This window comes from Scyliorhinus torazame, chromosome 4, assembly GCF_047496885.1.
Source record: "Scyliorhinus torazame isolate Kashiwa2021f chromosome 4, sScyTor2.1, whole genome shotgun sequence".
In the NCBI taxonomy this organism is placed as follows: Eukaryota; Metazoa; Chordata; class Chondrichthyes; order Carcharhiniformes; family Scyliorhinidae; genus Scyliorhinus; species Scyliorhinus torazame.
The window spans coordinates 107,266,528-107,290,176 of record NC_092710.1 but is presented as its reverse complement, the minus strand read 5'-3'; the positions used below and the strand labels follow the sequence as shown (position 1 = coordinate 107,290,176).

The following is a 23,649-nucleotide window of genomic DNA, read 5'->3' as shown; positions in this document are numbered from 1 at the left end:
GAAGGGCCAAATGGCATCCTTCTGCACTGTAAGGATTCTATGATTCTATGACATACAGATTTGCAATTGGCCTGTCAGCTAGTGTATCTGCAGTAGTTTGCAATATATGCATATTTAACTTGTGTACTTGTAAAATAGTCATCAAGTTGATATACTCTATAAATGTTTCAAGGCAAATTGAGAACTGTGAAGAGATTATTTAAGACATCATCATGCTGCTGCATTTCAGAATGTTTATTTATAGGTGCCCTAATATCAGAACATTCATTTTTGATTTATTCTTTTTGCCACTGAATTTACATCAATTTATAATAAACAGAAATATTCGGGTTTATGTCATGCACCTTGTGATTTTTAAAAGCAGCATCATCTGTCCAGTACAAAGAAACAATGAAAGAATGAAGAGTTATTTGTGTAGGAGTTGTTTAAAATGTTCTTTCTGGTTGGTTACAGTCACAGCTTTATTGTTTTATTGTAGAGTTCTCATCAGATAGCTTTTAAATCCAGTTTTTAGCATGTAATTCAAAAGAGGATTCATGACAAAAATATTTAAATATACTTAGTTGTTCAGTTCCTTCTAAAAATGTTCATTTTCTTCTCATTTAAACATACTCTTCCTGATCAATGAAATTCTGTGGAAGTGGGATGCGTCGTGGCTGAGGGCGTTGATTTTCAGTGTTAGGAACTGGTGCGCTAGAAACACCATTCCAGCCACATCCTGCTGCGATACACACACCTGGAGGTCCCCTGTGTCCTTGATATCCTCTTAAGCCTGGTTGCCCTGTGTGACCTCGCGGACCTTGTTGCCCTGATTGTCCAGGTATGCCTGATCCAGGCTTTCCATGCTCACCTACGTGGAGAGAACACATTTTTTTTAGAAAAGACACAACCACTAGTAATATGCATAGAAACTAATATATAATACACCTTACCTCTTGAGCCTTGTGCTCCTATAAATCCAGGGAGCCCAACACCCTGAGAACCTTGATCACCTGTGTCTCCATGTTCTCCTGAAATAAGAAATGCAGCATTACTGTGAAACACTTTGCAGGAATTATTTTGCCAAAAACACTTTTGTCAATATGGCTGACAAACAGCAGACATCTTTCTTGTTCATATAATATCGTAAATAGTCCAACGCTTTGACCGAACATGTGAGTAAACGATACTTAGGTGCAAAATTAAATCACCTGGCATTACACAGACTTACCTCCATGGTTGTGGGTGGTGCTGCTGAGCTACTCCCATGAAGTGCGAGATACAGGTGTGTCTCGTGTATGTGCCCAAGGACTTCCGGTTGCGGCTATGCGGAGCTAAGTCGCACATTCGGCGGCTCCCACAAAAACAGACTTTTGGGCTCTTTTCAGGGCCCCCAACGGCACTTTTTCGACGTTTCCCGGTGTGGGAAGGAGATTATAACAGCTCCCCGTCAGTATATGGCTTCTACTAGGAGTGGGGCGACTAAAAAGGTGGTGATGGACCCGAACAAGGTGCGAGGGAAGAAGAACAAAATGGCGGCGGGCGGAGACCAGGTAGCATGGATGCAGTGGGCGGAGGAGCAGCAGGAGGGTATCCAACGCTACTGAGAGATTAAAGTGGACCTGCTAGAGCCGATGAAGGCTTCTATTGTTAAGCTGCTGGAGACACAGACGGCCCAGGGGGTGGCGATCCGCGAGGCTCGGCAAAAGATCTCCGACAACGAGGACAAGATCTTAGACCTGGCGGTAAAGGTGGAGGCGTACGAGGGGCTCCACAAGAAATGGCAGGAGCGGTTCGAGGAGATGGAGAATCGGTCAAAGCAGAAGAATCTGCGGTTTCTGGGCCTCCTGGAGGGGCCGGACGTGGGGGCCTATGTGGTCACCATGTTGAACTCGCTGATGGGAGCGGAGTCCTTCCAGGGGCCCCTGGAGCTGGAAGGGGCCCATAGAGTGCTGGCGAGGAGGCCCAAGGCTAACGAGCCTCCGCGGGCGGTGCTGGTGAGGTTCCATCTGTTCGTCAACCAGGAGTGTGTGCTCAGGTGGGCCAAGAAGGAGAGGAGCAGCAGGTGGGAGAACGCGGAGGTCTGAATATACCAGGACTGGAGTGTGGAGGTGACGAAGAGGAGGGTCGGGTACAATCGAGCGAAGGCGGTGCTGCACAGGAAGGGGGTGAAGTTTGGCATGCTGCAGCCGGTGCGACTGTGGGTCACCTACAAGGACCGGCACCATTATTTTGAGTCTCCGGAGGAGGTGTGGGCCTTTGTTCAGGCCGAGAAGTTGGACACAGATTGAGGGTCGGGATGGGCGATTGGGGACTGCGGTTGATATGTTATTTTTTCTTTTTTTTGAGGGGGGGGGCCTTTGCTTTGCTCCTGGTTTCTTTTTCTCTGTGTTTTTCACTTTCGGGTCGGTGAGGGTGGTTGGGGCGGGTTGGGCACTGTTTTGGTTGGGTTGGTCGGGGGGGCTCTTGGAGGGGGTAGGTAAACGGAACAGGGGTGGTGGACGGCGGTGAGATGGGGCCCCGCGGGGGAGGGGGAGGCCTGAGTCGGGGGTGAGGGGACTGGGCCTGTAAAAGGAGCTGCGTCAGGTGGCGGGGCCGGGTAGGTGGAAAGCGCGGGCTTTTTCCCGCGCTGAAGACTGGCGGGGCCGGGGCGAGGAAGCGAGGGTTGTTTCTCGCGCGTAGAATGGAAGGGGGAGGGGGAGAGCCTATGGATGGGGAACGGGAGAGGAGGGTGTGTCACACAATGGGAGGAGTCGAAGGAGAGGCGGGAGTGGCCGGGGTCAGCAGGACTCAGCTGACTTACGGAAGTGCAATGGGGGGAGTAAATCAGCTAGGATGGGTCCTAGGTGGGGGGGGGGTGTAGTTGGGGGGAATCGAGTTGCTGCTGCTCTGGTCAAGGGGGAGCTGGAGCGAGTGGGGGGGGTATGCTGCTGTGGGGAACGGGCCGTGTGTGGGGTGCGGGCGCGTGGCTGGCCGAGGAGGGGTCATGGCTAGTCGGCGGGGGAGAGGGGCGGATAGCCCCCTGATCCGGCTGATAACCTGGAATGTAAGGGGACTGAATGGGCCGGTTAAGCGGGCCCGCGTGTTCTCGCACCTGAAGGGGCTCAAGGCTGATGTGGTTATGCTCCAGGAGACACACCTGAAGGTGGCAGACCAGGTAAGATTGAGGAAAGGGTGGGTAGGTCAGGTGTTTCACTCGGGGCTGGATGCCAAAAATCGAGGGGTGGCGATCTTGGTGGGAAAGAGGGTGTCATTCGAGGCGTCGAGCATTGTGGCAGATAATGGCGGTAGGTACGTAATGGTAAGTGGTAAGTTGCAGGGAGAGAGGGTGGTACTGGTCAATGTGCATGCCCTGAATTGGGACGATGCGGGTTTTATGCGCCGTATGTTGGGTCGGATCCCAGACTTGGAAGTGGGGGGCCTGATAATGGAGGGAGACTCTAACACGGTGCTGGATCCGGCACTAGATCGCTCCAGGTCTAGGACGGGTAGGAAGCCGGCGGCGGCTAGAGTGCTGAGGGGGTTTATGGACCAGATGGGAGGGGTGGACCCTTGGAGATTTGCAAGGCCGGGGGCTAGGGAATTTTCATTCTTCTCACATGTCTATAAGGCTTATTCCCGAATCGACTTTTTCATTTTGAGTAGGGCGCTGATAGCGAGAGTAGAGGATACTGAGTATTCGGCAATAGCCATTTCGGACCACGCTCCGCATTGGGTGGACTTGGAGATGGGGGAGGAGAGGAACCAGCACCCATTGTGGCGCTTGGAGGTGGGGCTGTTGGCGGACAAGGAGGTGAGCGAGCGGGTCCGAGGAAGTATAGGGAGGTACTTGGAGACCAACGACAATGGGGAGGTCCGAGTGGGGATGGTATGGGAGGCGCTAAAGGTGGTGGTGAGGGAAGAGCTGATCTCCATTAGGGCCCACAAGGAGCGGAGGGAGCGGGGGGAGAGGGAGAGGCTGGTGGGGGAGATGGTGAGGGTAGACAGGAGGTATGCGGAGGTGCCCAAGGAAGGATTGTTGAGGAAGAGGCACAGCCTCTAGGCCAAATTAGACCTGGTGACCACCAGGAAGGCGGAGGTGCAGTGGAGGAAGGCCCAGGGGGAGATTTACGAGTGTGGGGAAAAGGCAAGCCGGATTCTGGCGCATCAGCTTCGGAAGCGGGACGCAGCTAGGGAGATAGGGGGAGTTAAGGACAGGGGAAGGAGTGTGGTGCGGAGTGGGGTTAACATCAATGGGGTCTTCAGGGACTTCTACGAGGAATTGTACCGATCCGAGCCCCCAAGGGAGGAGGGAGGGATGGGCCGCTTCCTGGACCAATTGAGGTTTCCAAAGGTGGAAGAGGGACTGGTGGCGGAATTGGGGGCCCCGATTGGGCTGGTGGAGCTGACCAAAGGGATAGGAAGCATGCAGGCGGGGAAGGCACTGGGGCCAGACGGTTTCCCGGTCGAATTCTATAAAAAATATATGGACCTGTTGGGCCCGTTGCTAGTCAGGACCTTCAATGAGGCAAGGGAGGGGGGGCTTTGCCCCAACGATGTCCCAGGCACTGATCTCCTTGATCCTGAAGCAGGACAAGGATTCCCTGCAGCGTGGGTCTTACAGACCGATTTCCTTGCTAAATGGAGATGCCAAGGTGCTGGCGAAGGTCTTAGCCACGAGGATTGAGGATTGTGTGCCGCAGATCATCCATGAAGACCAGACGGGGTTTGTGAAGGGGAGGCAGTTGAACGCGAATGTGCGGAGGCTTTTGAACGTTATCATGAATACCAGCGAGGGAGGGGGAGGCGGAGATAGTGGTGGCGATGGACGCTGAGAAAGCCTTTGACAGGGTAGAGTGGGGGTACCTGTGGGAGGTGCTGAAGAGGTTCGGGTTTGGGGAGGGGTTTGTCAGGTGGGTTAAGCTGTTAAGAACTTAAGAACTAGGAGCAGGAGTAGGCCATCTGGCCACTCGAGCCTGCTCCACCATTCAATGAGATCATGGCTGATCTTTTGTGGACTCAGCTCCACTTTCCGGCCCGAACACCATAACCCTTAATCCCTTTATTCTTCAAAAAACTATCTATCTTTATCTTGAAAACATTTAATGAAGGAGCCTCCACTGCTTCACTGGGCAAGGAATTCCATAGATTCACAACCCTTTGGGTGCAGAAGTTCCTCCTAAACTCAGTCCTAAATCTACTTCCCCTTATTTTGAGGCTATGCCCCCTAGTTCTGCTTTCACCCACCAGTGGAAACAACCTGCCCGCATCTATCCTATCTATTCCCTTCATAATCTTATATGTTTCTATAAGATCCCCCCTCATCCTTCTAAATTCCAACGAGTACAGTCCCAGTCTACTCAACCTCTCCTCGTAATCCAACCCCTTCAGCTCTGGGATTAACCTAGTGAATCTCCTCTGCACACCCTCCAGTGCCAGTACGTCCTTTCTCAAGTAAGGAGACCAAAACTGAACACAATACTCCAGGTGTGGCCTCACTAACACCTTATACAATTGCAGCAGAACCTCCCTAGTCTTAAACTCCATCCCTCTAGCAATCAAGGACAAAATTCCATTTGCCTTCTTAATCACCTGTTGCACCTGAAAACCAACTTTCTGCGACTCATGCACTAGCACACCCAGGTCTCTCTGCACAGCAGCATGTTTTAATATTTTATCATTTAAATAATAATCCCTTTTGCTGTTATTCCTACCAAAATGGATAACCTCACATTTGTCAACATTGTATTCCATCTGCCAAACCCTAGCCCATTCACTTAGCCTATCCAAATCCCTCTGCAGACTTCCAGTATCTTCTGCACTTTTTGCTTTACCACTTATCTTAGTGTCGTCTGCAAACCTGGACACATTGCCCTTGGTCCCCAACTCCAAATCATCTATGTAAATTGTGAACAGTTGTGGGCCCAACACTGATCCCTGAGGGACACCACTAGCTACTGATTGCCAACCAGAGAAACACCCATTAATCCCCACTCCTTGCTTTCTATTAATTAACCAATCCTCTACCCATGCTACTACTTTCCCCTTAATGCCGTGCATCTTTATCTTATGCAACAACCTTTTGTGTGGCACCTTGTCAAAGGCTTTCTGGAAATCCAGATATACCACATCCATTGGCTCCCCGTTATCTACCACACTGTTAATGTCCTCAAAAAATTCCACTAAATTAGTTAGGCACGACCTGCCCTTTATGAACCCATGCTGCGTCTGTCCAATGGGACAATTTCCATCCAGATGCCTCGCTATTTCTTCCTTCATGATAGATTCCAGCATCTTCCCTACTACCGAAGTTAAGCTCACTGGCCTATAATTACCCGCTTTCTGCCTACCTTCTTTTTTAAACAGTGGTGTCATGTTTGCTAATTTCCAATCCGCCGGGACCACCCCAGAGTCTAGTGAATTTTGGTAAATTATCACGAGTGCATTTGCAATTTCCCGAGCCATCTCTTTTAGCACTCTGGGATGCATTCCATCAGGTCCAGGAGACTTGTCTACCTTTAGCCCCATTAGCTTGCCCATCACTACCTCCTTGGTGATATCAATCCTCTCAAGGTCCTCACCTGTTATAGCCTCATTTCCATCAGTCACTGGCATGTTATTTGTGTCTTCCACTGTGAAGACCGACCCCAGAAAACCTGTTCAGTTCCTCAGCCATTTCCTCATCTCCCATTATTAAATCTCCCTTCTCATCCTCTAAAGGACCAATATTTACATTAGCCACTCTTTTTTGTTTTATGTATTTATAGAAACTTTTACTATCTGTTTTTATATTCTGAGCAAGTTTACTCTCATAATCTATCTTACTCTTCTTTATAGCTTTTTTAGTAGCTTTCTGTTGCCCCCTAAAGATTTCCCAGTCCTCTAGTCTCCCACTGATCTTTGCTACTTTGTATGTTTTTTCCTTCACTTTGATACTCTCCCTTATTTCCTTAGATATCCACGGTCGATTTTCCCTCTTTTTACCGTCATTCCTTTTTGTTGGTATAAACCTTTGCTGGGCACTGTGAAAAATCACTTGGAAGGTTCTCCACTGTTCCTCAACTGTTTCACCATAAAGTCTTTGCACCCTGTCTACCTTAGCTAGTTCTTCTCTCATCCCATTGTAATCTCCTTTGTTTAAGCACAAAACACTAGTGCTTGATTTTACCTTCTCACCCTCCATCTGTATTTTAAATTCTACCATATTGTGATCGCTCCTTCCGAGAGGATCCCTAACTATGAGATCCTGAATCAATCCTGTCTCGTTACACAGGACCAGATCTAGGACCGCTTGTTCCCTCGTAGGTTCCATTACATACTGTTCGAGGAAACTATCGCGGATACATTTTATAAACTCCTCCTCAAGGCTGCCTTGACCGACCTGGTTAAACTAATGAACATGTAGATTAAAATCCCCCATGATAACTGCTGTACCATTTCTACATGCATCTGTTATTTCTTTGTTTATTGCCTGCCCCACCATAATGTTACTATTTGGTGGCCTATAGATTACTCCTATCAGTGACTTTTTCGCCTTTCTATTCCTGATTTCCACCCAAATGGATTCAACCTTATCCTCCATAGCACCGATGTCATCCCTTACTGTTGCCCGGATGTCATCCTTAAATAACAGAGCTACACCACCTCCCTTACCATCCACTCTGTCCTTCCGAAAAGTTTGATACCCTCGGATATTTAACTCCCAGTCGTGACCATCCTTTAACCATGTTTCAGTAATGGCCACTAAATCATAGTCATTCACGATGATTTGCGCCATCAACTCATTTACCTTATTCTGAATACTACGAGCATTCAGGTACACTTATGTTGGCTTTTTTACCTCTGTTCTTAATCTTAACACCTCGATCAGTAACCTCTCCTAAGTTATATTTCCTCTTAACCTTTCTCCTAATTTTCCTTATCGTTGAACCCATATCTTCCTGTAACAACCTGCCGCGTCGCTTACCATTAATGTTTTCACTTCCCGTTTTATTTCTTTTAGTATTCCTGGTCCTATTCACTGAGCTCCCATCAGTCACTGTACCTTGTATGTTGTATGAGGTCCCGATGGCGAGTGTGGCCACAAACAGGAGGATGTCCGAGTACGTTCGGTTGCACCGAGGGACGAGGCAGGGGTGTCCCCTGTCCCCCTTGCTCTTCGCACTGGCGATTGAACCCCTGGCTATGGCACTGAGGGAGTCAAGGAACTGGAGGGGGTTGGTGCGGAATGGGGAGGAGCATAGAGTGTCATCTATGCGGACGACCTGCTGCTGTATGTGGCGGACCCGGTGGGGGGAATGCCGGATGTAATGAGGATTCTTAGGGAATTCGGGGACTTTTCGGGGTGCAAGCTCAACATGGGGAAGAGCGAGCTGTTCGTGCTTCACCAAGGGGACCAGGAGGGGGGATTGGCGAGCTCCCACTAAAATGGACAGAGAGGAACTTCAGTTACTTGGGGGTCCATGTGACCAGGAGCTGGGGGGCCCTGCATAGGCTTAATTTTACAAGGCTGGTGGAGCAAATGGAGGAGGAGTTCAAGAGGTGGGACACGTTGCCGTTGTCCTTGGCGGGTAGGGTGCAGTCAATCAAAATGTTGGTGCTCACAAGGTTTTTGTTCCTGTTCCAGTGCCTCCCCGTGTGTATCCCGAAGGCTTTTTTTAGGCGGGTTAACAGGAGTATAATGGGGTTTGTGTGGGTGCGAGGGACCCCGGGGGTGAGAAGGGTGTTCCTGGAGCGGAGTAGAGAGAGGGGGGGACTGGCGCTGCCCAACCTCTGTGGGTACTACTGGGCCGCCAATGCGACGATGTTGCGCAAGTGGGTGATGGAGGGGGAGGGGGCTGCATGGAAGAGGCTGGAGACGGCGTCTTGTGTGGGTACAAGTCTGGGGGCGCTGGCAACGGCGCTGCTGCCGCTCCCCCCAAGGAGGTATACCACGAGCCCGGTGGTGGCAGCTGCGCTCAAAATTTGGGGGCAGTGGAGGCAGCATAGGGGGGAAGTTGGGGCCTCGGCGTGGACCCCAATACGGGGGAACCACCGGTTCGCCCCAGGGAGAACAGGTGGAGGCTTTTCGGGGTGGCACAGGGCAGGGATATGAAAGTTGGGGGTCCTGTTTGTGGACGGGAAGTTCGCGAGCCTGGGTGAGCTGGAGGAGAAGTACGGGCTCCCCCTGGGGAACACCTTCAGGTACTTACAGGTAAGGGCGTTTGCCAGACGGCAGGCGATGGAATTCCCGCGGCTACTGCCACACACAGTACAGGACAGGGTGCTCTCTTGGGGGGGGGTGCGGCGGGTGGAGAGAGTGGGAAAGATCTCGGAAACGTACCAGGTGATACAGGAGGAGGAGGAGGCCTCGGTGGTGGAGGTGAAAGGTAAGTGGGAAGAGGAGTTGGGAGAGGAGATTGAGGAACGGACATGGGCAGATGCCCTAGGGAGGGTGAACTCTTCCTCATCGTACGCGAGGCTCAGCCTCGCACAGTTTAAGATGCTGCACAGGGCACACATGACCGGGACTAGGATGAGCCGGTTTTGTGGGGGTGAGGACAGGTGTGTTAGGTGCTCAGGGAGCCCAGCAAATCACACCCATATGTTCTGGGCATGCCCAGCGCTGGTGGAATTTTGGAAGGGTGTAGCGAGAACGGTGTCGAGGGTGGTAGGATCCAGGGTCAAACCGGGCTGGGGGCTCGCAATATTTGGTGTGGCAGAGGAGCCGTGAGTGCAGGAGGCGAAAGAGGTCGGTATTCTGGCCTTTGCGTCCCTGGTAGCCCGGCGAAGGATTCTTCTTCAGTGGAAGGATGCGAGGCCCCCAAGCATGGAATCCTGGATCAGCAATATGGCGGGGTTCATTAAATTGGAGAGGGTGAAATTTACCTTGAGAGGGTCGGTACAAGGGTTCTTTAGGCGGTGGCAACCGTTCTTAGACTTCCTGGCAGAACGGTAGACATTGGTCAATGGCAGCAGCAACTTGGGGGACGGTTACTTTATTTTTGTTTCTGTTATTTACACTGAAGGGTCTAAGGGGGTGTATATACCTGTTGTGTTAAGTCGGTGTGTTACAGGGGGGAGGGGGTTATGGAGGGTTGCTTTTCTAGACTGCGTTTTGTACTTAACCTTGTTGGGTTCTTTTTTCATTTTGTTATTGTTATTTTATGAAAACCTTAAAAGTGTATGTGCCCAAGAGTAAGGTCATGATGGCACAGATGAGCTGATGCAACACCGCAATAGTAACATTTGTCAACAAATGTGAAGGGTATGCCTTCCTTATTCACTCCTCAGACAACAAGCATTATCAGCAAGCTGGTAATGGTACTAGGGCTATTTAAAAGGCCATTCAACAAGTTGCAACCGAGATGCTTTTGACTTATTTCTGCTTAGGCAAAGTTGGTGGAAATACAGCTGATTAATTTCTGGAGGAGTGTGAAGGTTTCTGTTGCCCACAGAAATAATTACTGTGCCATTGATAACAACAGGAATGGTAGTTGCAGTGCTATTTTCTATGTAGTTTCAACTGAGCAGGCAGTGAATGAGGAAGAGAAGGAAAGTCTTCTTTGACGGCCTTAGCTTCGAAGAGCACAACGCCCAGTTTGAATTGAACCAATAGTGCCTAAGGAGGCTTCACTTTACTCAGGAGGGAGCTGTATCACCTCCATCATAAAGACTGGGGAATCAAACCAGGTTGAGGATGATCCCAACCCCAACCCCCACCCCAGTGCCAGTGAAGATCATCGTCACCCTTTTATTTGTAACCAGTACCTTCCAGACAACAGCTAATGACGTTAGCAACATCTCACAGTTTTCGGTGATGGCAAGGCTGGAAGCTGGGAAGAGTTGGGTCATTTGATAGCTCTATCCTCAGGTGAAGGACTGCTGCCCAATATGCATTGTGGCTTATTGACTGCAGTCATCTTTGGGCTTGGTTGTGCTGATACACTTACTGAGTAGCCCGAATACCCATCAATACCTTCTCCCTCTTGTTTCTCCTTGAGAGCCAGTAGCCTGGGTCAGACAAAGTGAGATTCCACCTATATCACTGGCCTCTTCGGCAGGGGGAGCCAGGACCATCATATCCTACCTCCTCACCAGCCACCAGTACAGACACATGCACCGCCATCAGGCCACAATCTAGATTAGAGTGGGGAACACTGGTTGAACATCAGTTCACTTGTGCGCTGGAGTGAGCGAGTGAGACTGTCCCTTCAGAGGGAAGACACAGCCATGCTCTGCAGGAGATGCTGGGATTTGGGAGTCACAGGCAAGGAGGATCAGTCAGAGCATTTGAGGCACATGAAATCCCAAATGTCAAAGATCTCTTGAGGCATATGCAGTCAATAGAGGAGGGTGGCACAATGGTTTGCATTACTGTCTCTCAGCACCTGAGACCCGGGTTCAATTCCGGCGTCGGGTCACTGCCTGTGTGGTGTTTGCACTTTCTCCCCGTGTCTGCGTGGGTTTCCTCTGAGTTCTCCGGTTTCCTCCCACAGCCCATAAATGTGCAGGTTAGGTGGATTGGCCATGCTAAATTGCCCCTTAGTGTCCAAAGGTTTGGTGGGGTTATTGGGATAGGGCAGGTGAATGGACCTAGTTAGGATGTGCTTTCAGAGGGTCAGTGCAGACTTGATGGGCCGAATGGCCTCCTTCTGCACTGTTGGGATTCTATGAGTCTACACAGTGCATGTGGTGTCATAGCTCAGAGATTTGAATATCATGAGATCCTACATAGGAAAGTGGCCAATCTCTTGGAGAGCCATATACAGTGTTACTTTTGATTGTAGAAGCACTGTGCGGACATGCACAGAAACAGTGAGAATCTCAGCATCTCTAATGGTGCAAATGCCAGCTGCATGTCAAGCGATGGGCAGGTCTGGCAATTGACGGCACTGTGAAGGAGCTAAGGAATTTGCAGAGGCTGACAATGGGGTGTGCCTCAGGGGTGCTGTTGTTATTACTCACCTCCACAGCCTCTGACCCAGGAATAATTCCTGCTGCATGGTCTTGTTAGAGAGGCTGCACCTGTAGGCTCAGAAGCCTGTAGTGGAGACCGCATGGGTTCAGAACAAGGATGGAAACCATGGGCATCTCAGCTGGATACCGGTACAATGGAGCAAGCTGCCTCATCTTAAATCACAGGGAAGCACTGTGTAGGGGCAGGCATGAACACAAGGTGCCCCGCTGTTAAATTCTGGATAATTTGGGAGATGTTTACTCTGTGTTTTGCCATTGATTTGTGCAGTTATAAAAATATTGTTTTATGGTATCTGCTCAGACGTCTGTGTACTCATGGATTGTGGGCGGGGCGATGCCAGCGATGGGAATGGGAGATGTGGTTAGGATGGGGTGGTGTCAGTGGACTTGTTGGGGATGCTTAGTCTGTGAACTGGGGTGTTGATGATGGTGGGAGACTTCATGGCTGTGTGTCTATCCAGAAATGTGCACTGAAACGCTGTCTCGGTAGTTCAAATTCAGATTGGGAGTCATGTGATATTGACCTGGGAGTTACTCAAGCACTGACAAATCAGTGTGACCTTTGCAGCCACAGATAGAATTAATTTAATTAAAATATACACCAGTAAATAAGCTTAGAATCAAAAACTGTAATACCCCTGGTTTAACTCTGAGCATACTTCAACCAAAGAATTGAGCCTAGTGGATGTCAAAGACTACTATGATCCAGGTAGACTGGCTTTCCTTCAGGCAAATTAGAAATACATGTACTCGGGTTATAAAAAAGGCAAAAGCGGATTATTATAGACACCAATTTACTACTTTGGGATTAATCCCAAAAGATTTTGGCCATCTGTGAAATGTTTAGAGAATACATCCTCCTCATCTTCTTTAAGTTTTGACAATATTGTAGTTACAGATAAAATGTGTATGATGGACCTGTTCAATTCTCATTTTATTAAAGCAGGGCAGGCATTTGGCATGGCTATTGCTAATAATAGAGCTCGTTGTTTTCCCCAATGTTCATCAATACCAACTCTGCCTCTTGTCCTCACAGTTTTTCCTTGCACCTATCACTTTACCAGAGGTGTTAGAAGAACTACTCAACTTGGACGCTAATAAGGCAGCTGGTACTGATTACCCTTTTTTGTCAGAACAGCAGTTTGTGTAATTTCTGCCCCTCTAAGTCACCTATTTAACCTCTATTCAAACAGCAGAAATTCCTTCAGCATGGAAGTTCACCACTGTCCTATTGCCTTTTTAAAGGGGTAAATAGTTTAGATCCAAACTGTTACAGACTAATTTCTGTTTTACCCTGCCTTTCTAATGTTATGGGAAGGATTGTCTAGAAGCAGATATCTTCTTTCTAAAGTTATGGAAAGGATTGACTAGAAGCAGCTAGCGTCTTCTTTAGAATACAAACACTTTGTCAGATATGCAGACTGGTTTTCACTCGGGACACAGATGCATTACAGCTGCATTGAAACGTTTAATTATATTATATGTGCCTTAGACACTTCTGGTTGCAGCCCATGGAGTGAGGGTCACATGCAGGGCAGCTCCTGCTCAAAGGCGTAGAACTGAGCTCTTTTCACCCGAAAACGGGAAACATTTTGACGGGAAAGTGCAGTTGAAGGTGTGGAGGAGAAGTTCTCCCCGGGAGTGGCATGTCTGCTGCTTACCAGACCCGGCAGAAGGTGAAAGACCTGGCCAAGGAGCTAGAAGAGAACTGTGGTGCAGCAGTAATTGGAAAAATGGCAGAGTAGGAAGGGTCGGCGCAGGTTGAAGAACCCCAGGTGCAACAGTTGATGTGTTTTATTAGAGAGGAGTTTTGTCAACAAAGACGTGGGCAGTACAGCAGCACAGTGGGTAGTACTGTTGCTTCACAACTCCAGGGTTCCACGTTCAATTCCCGGCTTGGGTCACTGTCTGTGTGGAGTCTGCACCTTCTCCCCGTGTCTGCGTGGGGTTCCTCCGGGTGCTCCGGTTTCTTCCCATAAGTCCCGAAAGATGTGCTGTTAGGTGAATTGGACATTCTGAATTCTCCCTCTGTGTACCCGAACAGGCGCCAAAATGTGGCGACTAGGGGATTTTCACAGTAACTTCATTGCAGTGTTAATGTAAGCCTACTTGTGCCAATAAAGATTTTTTTAAAAAAGAAAGGCGATTCATGAGGACCAAGGAAAGGGAGGTTGCACCCCTGAAAGATTTGATGGAAAGAATCGAGAAGTTTTTGGAGGCACAGGGGTCGAGAGTGTAATGTCGGACCACAGTGATCGGGTGGTGGCACTGGAGGAGGTGTTGGGCTCCTGGGGGACCTTTGCAAGTCTTTAAGAGCAAAGGTGGAAGAACAGGAGCACAGGCTAGAAGGCAGAACCTGCCTATCGTTGGCTTGCCTGAGGGTGTGGAAGCCACGAGATATGTCTCGAGGATGCAGGCAGGCATGGATGTGGAAGGGGTGCTGGAGAAGGTCCCAGAGGTGGTCTCTAAGGCAGAAGCCAAGAGCAGGGGAGTCGCTGCGGGCAGTGATCGCTAGGCTCCAAAATTTTGTGGAGAAGAAAAGACCCTGCAGTGGGCCAGGGAGAAACAAAACTGGCAGAAAGATGTGCTGTGTTCAACTGGGCCAAGGTGGTACTTTATCGACGGCAGATTAGGTTTGAGGTGCTGTACCTGGTGAAACTGTGTGTGACATTCGATGGCCGGAAGTATTATTTTGAAACTCCAGAGATAGCCAACGACTTTTAAAGAGCAGGGTTGGAGAAGAAGGCGTGGTCAGGGGCGGATAATGGGGCCATCTTGAATGGGCCCGGTACAGGGTGAAATTAAAGGGGACTGAGTCGGTAGAGGAGGATGGCAGACAGTAGAGGGGCATGGAGGCGCAAGCCTCCAGTCAGGCTTATAACATCGAACGTGCGGGGCTCAATGGGCTGGTGAAGAGATCTCAGGTCTTTCCACACTTAAGGAGTCTGAAGGCAGGGGTGGTCTTTCTGCAGGAAACGCACGTCCGCATGAGGGGCTAGATCATATTGAGAAAGGTTCAAGTGGTGAAAACGAATGCCCTGCCAATGTTCTTATTTATATTTCAGACCCTCCTGGTTATTATTCCAAAGGTCTTTTTCAGAAGTTGGATACAGTCATTGGGAGTTTGCATGGATATAGTCATTTGGGAGTTTGTATGGGCGGGGAAAGTGCCAAGGGTGAAGAGGGCCCTGTTGCAGAGGCAGAAAGGGGAGTTGGCATTACCAAACTTGTTGCATTACTATTGGGCAGCGAATGTGGAAAAAGTGAGGCAGTGGTGGGAAAGAGAGGGGGAAGAATGGATTAGGATGGAGGAAGAGTCTTGTAGGGGGTCCAGCCTGAGGGCCATGGTGACGGCGGCGCTACCGCTGGCAACGATGAGATATACGGAGAGTCTGATTAAATAGTCAACAATTAGGGTGTGGGACATTGAGGATAGAGGGGATGTTGGTGTTAACACCGCTATGTGAGAACTGTGGTGATATCATGGTTGTGTTGTAATTCACATACTGACCATTAGTAGGAGTCCCATTAGTATATAAGTGAATGTTAGAATCAAGTGACCTCAGACTTACTGGAGAGCTGGAAGTGAGAGATTGCTTGTGTATGTTAACACTGTTATTCATCTGTTTTGTATATAGTTGACCCACAGTTAATGTTAGTAAGTCATTTATAGCTTCAGCTACAACTGCTCTTGTAATATAAATCGGGCTATCTGACAAGAACATTACAAGAACCAAAGGTTTAAGCCGGGGGAGATAGACAGTATGTACAGAAAGTGGCGAGAGGTGGGGCTATTGAGTTCAAGGGATTTGTATCTAGAAGAGAGGTTCACAAGCATCGAGGGGTTGAGGGAAAGGGTAGAGCTCCCGAGGGAATGTGAATTTAGGTATTTACAAGTAAGGGACTTTGCACGGAAGGTGTGGAAAGGGTTTCCCAAGCTACCGGAATATGCTCTTTTGGAACAGTTACTGCTTCCAGACATGGAAGGAGAGGGTAGGATTAGGGACATACATGGCTGGGAGAGCAGGGGGGTCCGCAGGTGGTGAGGTTCAAGGAGAAATAGGAGGAGGAATTAGGAGGGGAGATAGGTTGTGGAGTGAGGCACTGTGTGGGGTGAATTTGATCTCCTCATGTGCGAGGATAAGTTAGATACAGTTTAAGGTGGTACAGAGGGTGCACATGACTCGGGCGAGAATGAATGGGTTCTTCCAGGGAGTGGTAGACGAGTGCAAAAAGTGTGGGTGACGACCAGTGAACCACGCGCATATGTTCTGGGGCTGTGAGAAGCTGGAGAGGTACTGGGTGGGAGTGTTTGGGACGCAAGCAAATATTGTGGGAGTGGAGGTTGAACTGAGGGGTTGAGCAGAGGGCTTTGAGACACGGTGGGGACTGTTCATGGCCACGTTTGAGGAGCTGTTCATCACGGGGGAGGGGGGCACGGCTGAAAAAGGGGGGAAATTGTACAGACTGTAAAACTGAGTTGGAGAGTGTTCCCTGGATTATTTATGTTTTATAACTTGTTGAATAAGTTTAGAATAAAATACATTTTAAAAAAAATAACCACCTCAGACAAGTAACAAACTTGTGCTGCTATTTTTATTGATCTAGCTAAGGCATTTGACACTATTGATCATTCTATTCTTATGAAAAGATTAAGTGACATTGGTTTTAGTAAGGATCGTCTTGCTCTATTCACTAACTATCTTTCCAATCTTATTCCATGTGCTAAATCAGACAGATGTGTTTCTGGTCCTCTCACAATTAAAAAGGGTGCCCCATGGTTCTTTTAAATTATATTATATTCTAGGCCCTTATATTTTACAATGTGGTTAAAGCAGCAGGCAGCTTTATGCACAATCTTGTATTCTGTAGGTTCATCCATTCCTTCTGTTGGCGCAATTTGCAATTCAGATTCATTTAATATGCAACAGACATTTTTTGGTCTTCACTTTGTGTTGAATATGACTAAAACCAAGTTTACATTGCTTTATAGGAAAAAGTCTTACTCTACCCGTGATCACAAAATGTCAGTGCCTGAACTTGAGCAAGTTTCCACTTACAAATATCTCAGAATCTGGTTGGACTGTGCTTTGACTTTTATTTCCCACATTGCCATTTTACAAGCCGAGGTTACATCTAGACTGGTTTTCTGTATCACAATAAGTTTGCTTTACTCATAAAACCAGATACACCATAGTTCAGATATCTACCCTGCCTGTTTTTGATTACGGTGACTTTTGTAAGGGCCACGAAGAATCCAGCTCGAGTTTTAAGGATACAAAGTAATAACATTTATTTACTAGAACATATATACATAACAGTAGCAGTAACTTCCCTTGCTACATACTCCTTCCTGCTGGTTCCTGAACTGGCCAGCTTTATTTATACTAGGAGTTTACTAGTGGTTTCTCCGCCCCACTCATTGGGGAAGCTCATACTCCCACAGGATTGTGGGATAGTCATTAGTCCCCAGCCAATGGTAGGTAGGCAGGTTATAACATCCCTCCCCCCCAAAGTCCAAGGAATCCACCGAAGACCCTGGCGAAGGAGGGCGTCGGACTCGTTTGGCCGCAGGCCGGACACCATTTGCACGCGGCGCTGGATCAGGCGGCGTGTAACGAGACGGAGACCGGCGCTTCCGTGATGAACGGCGCAACGGTGGTACATCCACGGCCCATGGACCCGAGGATTCCCCCTCTGATGCATCCTGTGTCTCCATCTCGGAGTCAGAGTCTGCTGCCTCCGTCATGTCAGCGTCTCTATCTCCATTTGGTCCCGTAACGACCTGCGCAGGCTTTGAGTGAGGCACCAGTGGAAGATTATGAGGACTACCTTCCCTTGTCTCTGGTCTCTGCGGCTGTTGAAATGAGCTCCGGGGGCGGGGAATCTTTTGAGGGGATGGTCTTCTGGACCGAACGTGGTCTACATGTTTTCGCTGGAGACGACCCTGGGCTTGCACTTGGTAAGATATAGGGCCCGTTTGGCGAAAGATTACACCAGGAACCCATTGGGCACCACCAGCAAAATTCCGAACGAACACTGGGTCACCGGGCGCAAACTGCCGAATCGGCCGATGCCGAGACAATCCCTGTCCCTGTTGTTCTTGTGTGCGGCGTACTTTTGCGCCAATGTCCGGGAAAACCATACTAAGGCGGGTGCGAAGTCTCCGGCCCATTAGGAGTTCTGCGGGAGCTACCCCAGTCACTGCATGGGGGGTGGTCCTGTACGTAAACAAAAAGCGAGCCAGTATCGTGTCCATTGATCCGGAAGACTGCTTCTTTAGGCCTCTTTTGAATGTCTGCACTGCGTGCTCTGCCAACCCATTTGAAGCCGGGTGGTAAGGGGCAGTGCGGATATGGCGGATGCCGTTCATCTTCGTGAACCTCGCAAACTCCTCACTCGTGAATGGAGTGCCGTTATCCGTGACCAGCACCTCGGGGAGGCCATGCGTACTAAACGATAAACGCATCTTTTCAATTGTTGCGCAGGACGTTGTCCCCTGCATCTTATGCACCTCTAACATTTGGACAGCCTCTGGCGCCCCCAGGACCGGCGACGGGGTCGGCGCCTACAAGTCTGACACGGACATGGCTCCTCATCCATTGGCTCTGGAGAAGGCTCCCTTCTGGGAGGAATGTCCGACGGCCACTGGCGTCGGTCCGGACGTTGCCTCGACCAAGGTACCGCAGCAGTGCGGGGGGACGTTTTCGGACGGAAGGGGTTGCGCCCCAAGGCATGCACTTCCAATCCCTGTAGCTCCTGTACTCCTCGCTCTGCGCTCTCTCGGGACAATACTATTTGAATGGCCTGTTGAAAAGTCAATCCGCTAACAACTTTCTCTGGGTGGCCGCATTGTTAATACCGCAAACCAAACGGTCGCGTAACATTTCTGACAAGGTCTCACCATAGTCACAGTACTCCGCAATCCTGCGTAGCCTGGATAGAAAATCGGCAAGGGATTCTCCAGGGGTCCTCTCAGCGGTATTAAACCGGTAACGCTGGACTATCGTGGACGGGGTTGGGTTAAAATGTTGCCCCACTATATTCACAAGTTCATCAAACGTTTTGGTGTCCGGCGCAGCTGGGTACGTAAGGCTCCTAATCACCCCAAACGTATGTGGGCCGCAGGCGGTGAGCAATATGACCACCTGGCGCTCGTTTTCCCATACTCCCTGATTAACTAGACTTTATTGCACACAAGGCACCAGCTCCACTGGCAACCGTTAATTTATCGAACCTTGCTAGAGAAAAAGACCTGCGTCTTTTAAAAGTTTGTAACATTTTACTGTCCACCTCTTATAATCTGAGTTCACGTGACTTGATCAAATTGGTCACTCCAAGAATGTTCATACTTAATTTCAGTTTGCGACTGACAATGACTGGAACGAGGTACAACTAAAGCTGAAGCTAACTAACTTTAATATCTTGTATCCCTTTTGCCAAAAGGTTAATTAAGGCTTTGTTGACTTGTACTTGTTAAACTGTCAATTCTATTTTGCTGATAAATGGTATTTTATCATTTTTAGTGTTTAAATGATTTGTATTATTGTGTATTCTCTTTCTACGACATTAGTACCTTGGCCAGGTCATTTGTAAATGAATATTGATTCTCATTTAATTCACCTGGCTAAATAATGGTCAAATAAAATCAAATGCCAGCGCACCGAGCACCGTGAAGCTTAGGACGGTTTCAAAATTTCCCTCCAATGCATGGTATCAGGTCTATTTGCAGCACAAGTTTACAGTGCCAATCTCCCCCCCCCAACCCTTGTCCTCCTCTTTCTGATCATCATCATACTCCAAGGACGTGGTATATCAGTCCCTCCTCCTCACCCAGCTCCAAACCTCTTTGAATAGTTATGTTGTGGATCTCTCAGCAGATGACTACAATGCGGAAGACCAAGATGGCTCATACTGGAGGACACCCCCTGACTGGTCAAGGCAACAGAAGCAGATCTTCAACATGTCGATGGCTGTTCAATGCCGGTTTGTGAAAGTTTTTTTAAAAATATGTTTATTAAGAAATTTTCCATAATAATCAGAACAACCTAAAACAATCAAACAGAAATATAGAATAGAAGGGAGCAAAAGGGCAAGCACACACACAATACCTAATTAACTTAAACGCACAACTAACCTGAACCCTCGAACAGTGTTTTTCAAACTTTTTGCCGGAACCCATTTTTACCAACCACCCATCATTCGCGACCTATGCTAGCCGACCTTCGCGACCCACATTGGCCAAGCATTGTGACACATGCTGTCCGAGCTTCGGAACCCACGCCGACCGAGCTTCACGACCCACACCGGCCGACCATCGCCCGCAAACATTTCACTCACTATTTCATCCTCACTATTTCACTTGCTTTGTTATTCAATGCTAAATTTATGATAATGACTTCAACTGATGAGTTAAGATCTCACTGCATCCGTTGAAAAAAAAAAGGTTTGTCCTCGAACTCACCATGCTTAGTCTTCAAATGTCTTTGAAGTTTTGAGGATTTTAAACTTGAATTTGCCAGTACTTCACTGTATACAACATACATGAACTTTAAATCCTGATTTGCAGTGACACAATGAATAACACATACCTCAAGTATTCAACTTTATATGCTGCTTTGTTCCTATTTTCAGCTTCTTCTTCATGGGTTATTCACCAGAGGCCCTGGAGTTCACACCAGCAGTGCTGGCAGCTGCAAGGTGGTGGAATCTCTCTTGCACCCGAAACATGTGACGTCAGCGTAAACCTGCTCTCTGCTGTCGCTTCAGGCCTCAAATTTTTTTTTAAATCCTCTCCTGGGTCAGCGCGCTGATGTCAGGAGGAGGCGGTCTTTCTCGCTGAGCTCCGGGTTGCTGTGGCCGTTGGGCACTATTTCTGCGATCGAGAACGCCACAATGCATAGCTCCGCAACCTTCCAGACACCTGCCTGCGATCCCGACTTTGAAACTGACTACTCTAACAGCTGATGGTGACCACCTCCTTCAAAAAGGAAATGAATGGTTGCTATCTTAGATTCACTGATGGTGAACTTGACCTTCTCCAAATGCAAAAAACACATTGGGCCACCCAGCCAAGCAGAGGTACTAGGCGGAGTGGGAGACCTGCACCCAAGCAAAATTCAACCTCCGGGCTATCAACAAGCCAAAGGCGAGGACATCGGCTTTCACCCCAGACGGTATCACTGGTGACTCTGACACCTCAAATATGGCCACCAGTGGACATGGATCCAAATCTACATGGAGTATCTCTGACATGGTGTTAAATAAAGACGCCCAGAAGCCTATCAATATGGGACAGGACCATGCCTATGGTTAGTCAGTCCACAAGAACAGTGCTCACATTTATCATCAACCTCAGAGAAGAACCCACTCTTCCTAGCCCTGGTCAAGTGAGTTCTATGCAAAACGTTAAACTGAATCAGACTCAGCCGAGCACACAAAGACGTGGAGTTGACCCTGTGAAGGGCCTCACTCCACACCTCATCATTACGAATGTGACCCAATTTACCCTCCCATTTTGCCCTCACATCCCTCAATGGAGCAGAAAGGATGCGACCATATATGTCTGAAATAGACCCCCATCAGGCCTAGCCAGCGACAGAATCTTCTTCACCAAGGGAGGGGGTGGCGCCAAAGGAAAGGAGGGAAAAGCTTTAAGCGAAAAATTGAGAATTTGAAATACCTAAAAAGACTGGAACTGGGTAGCTGGAATTTCTGAGCCAACTCCTTAAAACTAGCACACCTTCCCTCCACGAACAGGCCCCCAAACCGCTCTCGACCCCTACCCACCACCCTCCCCAAATTAAAATGAAATGAAATAAAAATCGCTTATTGTCACAAGTAGGCTTCAATGAAATTACTGTGAAAAGCCCCTAGTCGCCACATTCCGGCGCCTGTTCGGGGAGGCTGGTACGGGAATTGAACCGTGCTGCTGGCCTGCCTTGGTCTGCTTTAAAAGCCAGCGATTTAGCCCAGTGAGCTAAACCAGTTGAGTCCCAAAACCAGCTGGTAGGAAAAGGCGACCATTACACACGGAGGGCTAGCGAAGACAGGAAAAGGAGCCTGAAATGCTTCCCAAGCTGTTCCCAAACTCTCAGGGAGGAAACAACCACTGGAGCAGAGGAAACTCCTACAAGGGAAAATGGCAAAGGTGCAGCAACAACTACACAAAGACCAGAAGCAATGCAGAAGTGCACCTCTACCCACCCATATGCAGAGCCGGGATCGCTAAACCATAGCAACACCTTCCAAATACCGGCCGCCTAACAAAACTAAAAATTGAGAAGGGTCAGGACCCTCGACCCTAGACCGCCCCCTGAGCAGAACTCTATGGACCCCTGGAGTCCCACCTGCCCAAACAAAAGAACACACCAATCAAAGAGTCATCCAGACTCGAAACGTTAGCTCCCTTTTCTCTCCACTGATGCTGCCAAACCTGTTGAGATTGTCCAGTATTTTTTGTTTTACTTGTTTTTCCTACAGTGATGTCCTGGAACTGAAAAGATTAACAACTATCTTCCTTTGTGCCAGGTATGACTCCAACCAGAAGAGAGTCTCCCCCTCATTCTCTTTGACTCCAGTTATGCTGGGGCTCCTTGATGCCACACTCAGTCAAATGCTGCCTTGATATCAATTGCAGTCACTCTCACGTCACCTCTGGAATTCAGTTATTTTGTCCATGGTTGAACCAAGACAGTCATTTTAAAAAATAAATTTAGAGTACCCAATACATAATTTCCAATTTAGCGTGGTCAATCTACCTACCCTGCACATCTTTGGGTTGTGGGGCGAACACTCCACACGGACAGTGACCCAGAGCCGGGATCGAACCTGGGACCTTGGCGTCATGAGGCAGTAGTGCTAACCACTGTGCCACCGTGCTGCCCTGAACCAAGGCAGCCATGAGGTCAGGAGGTGAGTGACCCTGGCAGAACTCAAACTCAGCATCATTGAACAAGTTATTGCTAAGCAAGTACCTCTTGATAGCACTGTTGGTGACCCCTTCCATCATTTTACTGGTGACCGAGAGTAGGCTGATGGAACGGCAATTAGTCAGTTTGGGTTTTTCCTGCTTTTTGTATTGAGGACATACCTTGACAATTTTCCATGTTGCAGGGTAGATGTCCCTGTTACAGCTGCACTGCAACAACTTGGCTAGAGACATGGCAAATTCTGAAGCACATGTCTCAGTACTATTCCAGGAATGCTGTCAGGGCCCATATTTTGTGCCTTAAGCCAATTTTTGATATCATGTGGAGTGAATCGAATTGGTGAAAAACTGGCACCTGGGATGCTGGAGATCTCCGGGGGAGGCTGAATTGGGAGATGCCCTCTTGGAGAGTGCACATATTCTCAGCCAAGGAGCTTAGGACGAGGAGTCGGCCCCAGTGTGAGAGGTCTACACATCTCTCCCTGCACTGGAGAGTGGAGCTCGTTAGTGCATGAAATGGGATTAAGGGTGGCCTCGGCGAGGCATTCCTTGCCGAGGCCCAGAAATGAAACAGTGTCCCATTTAATAGCAGGGGCGTTCTCGGCCCTGCAAGTGCTGGGAAACATCCGGCTCAACATGCCTGACATGGGACTCTGTTTCATTTCCGTTAAATCGCACCCTAGATTTATATGCTGCTTACCAGGCAGACTTTTAAAAAATCACTGCAAACCACCACTGAACAAAGAACAAAGAAATGTACAGCACAGGAACAGGCCCTTCGGCCCTCCAAGCCCGTGCCGACC

The 23,649-nt window shown here is 48.7% G+C and overlaps 1 protein-coding gene across 4 annotated transcripts in view; it reads right to left on the bottom strand.

Moving 5' to 3' along the window:
- Nucleotides 1-219: 219 nt before the first annotated feature.
- The window catches only part of LOC140410379 (uncharacterized), a 215,954-nt gene continuing 192,524 nt past the window's right edge, over nt 220-23,649 (bottom strand). For all 4 annotated transcript variants that reach the window (XM_072498434.1, XM_072498436.1, XM_072498437.1 and 1 more), the window contains 2 exons: nt 933-1,010; nt 220-850 (listed from right to left, as the gene is read on the bottom strand). In XM_072498434.1, the coding sequence (XP_072354535.1) occupies nt 603-850; nt 933-1,010 (326 nt within the window). In that variant the 3' untranslated portion in view covers nt 220-602. The remainder of the gene's footprint in view (nt 851-932; nt 1,011-23,649) is intronic.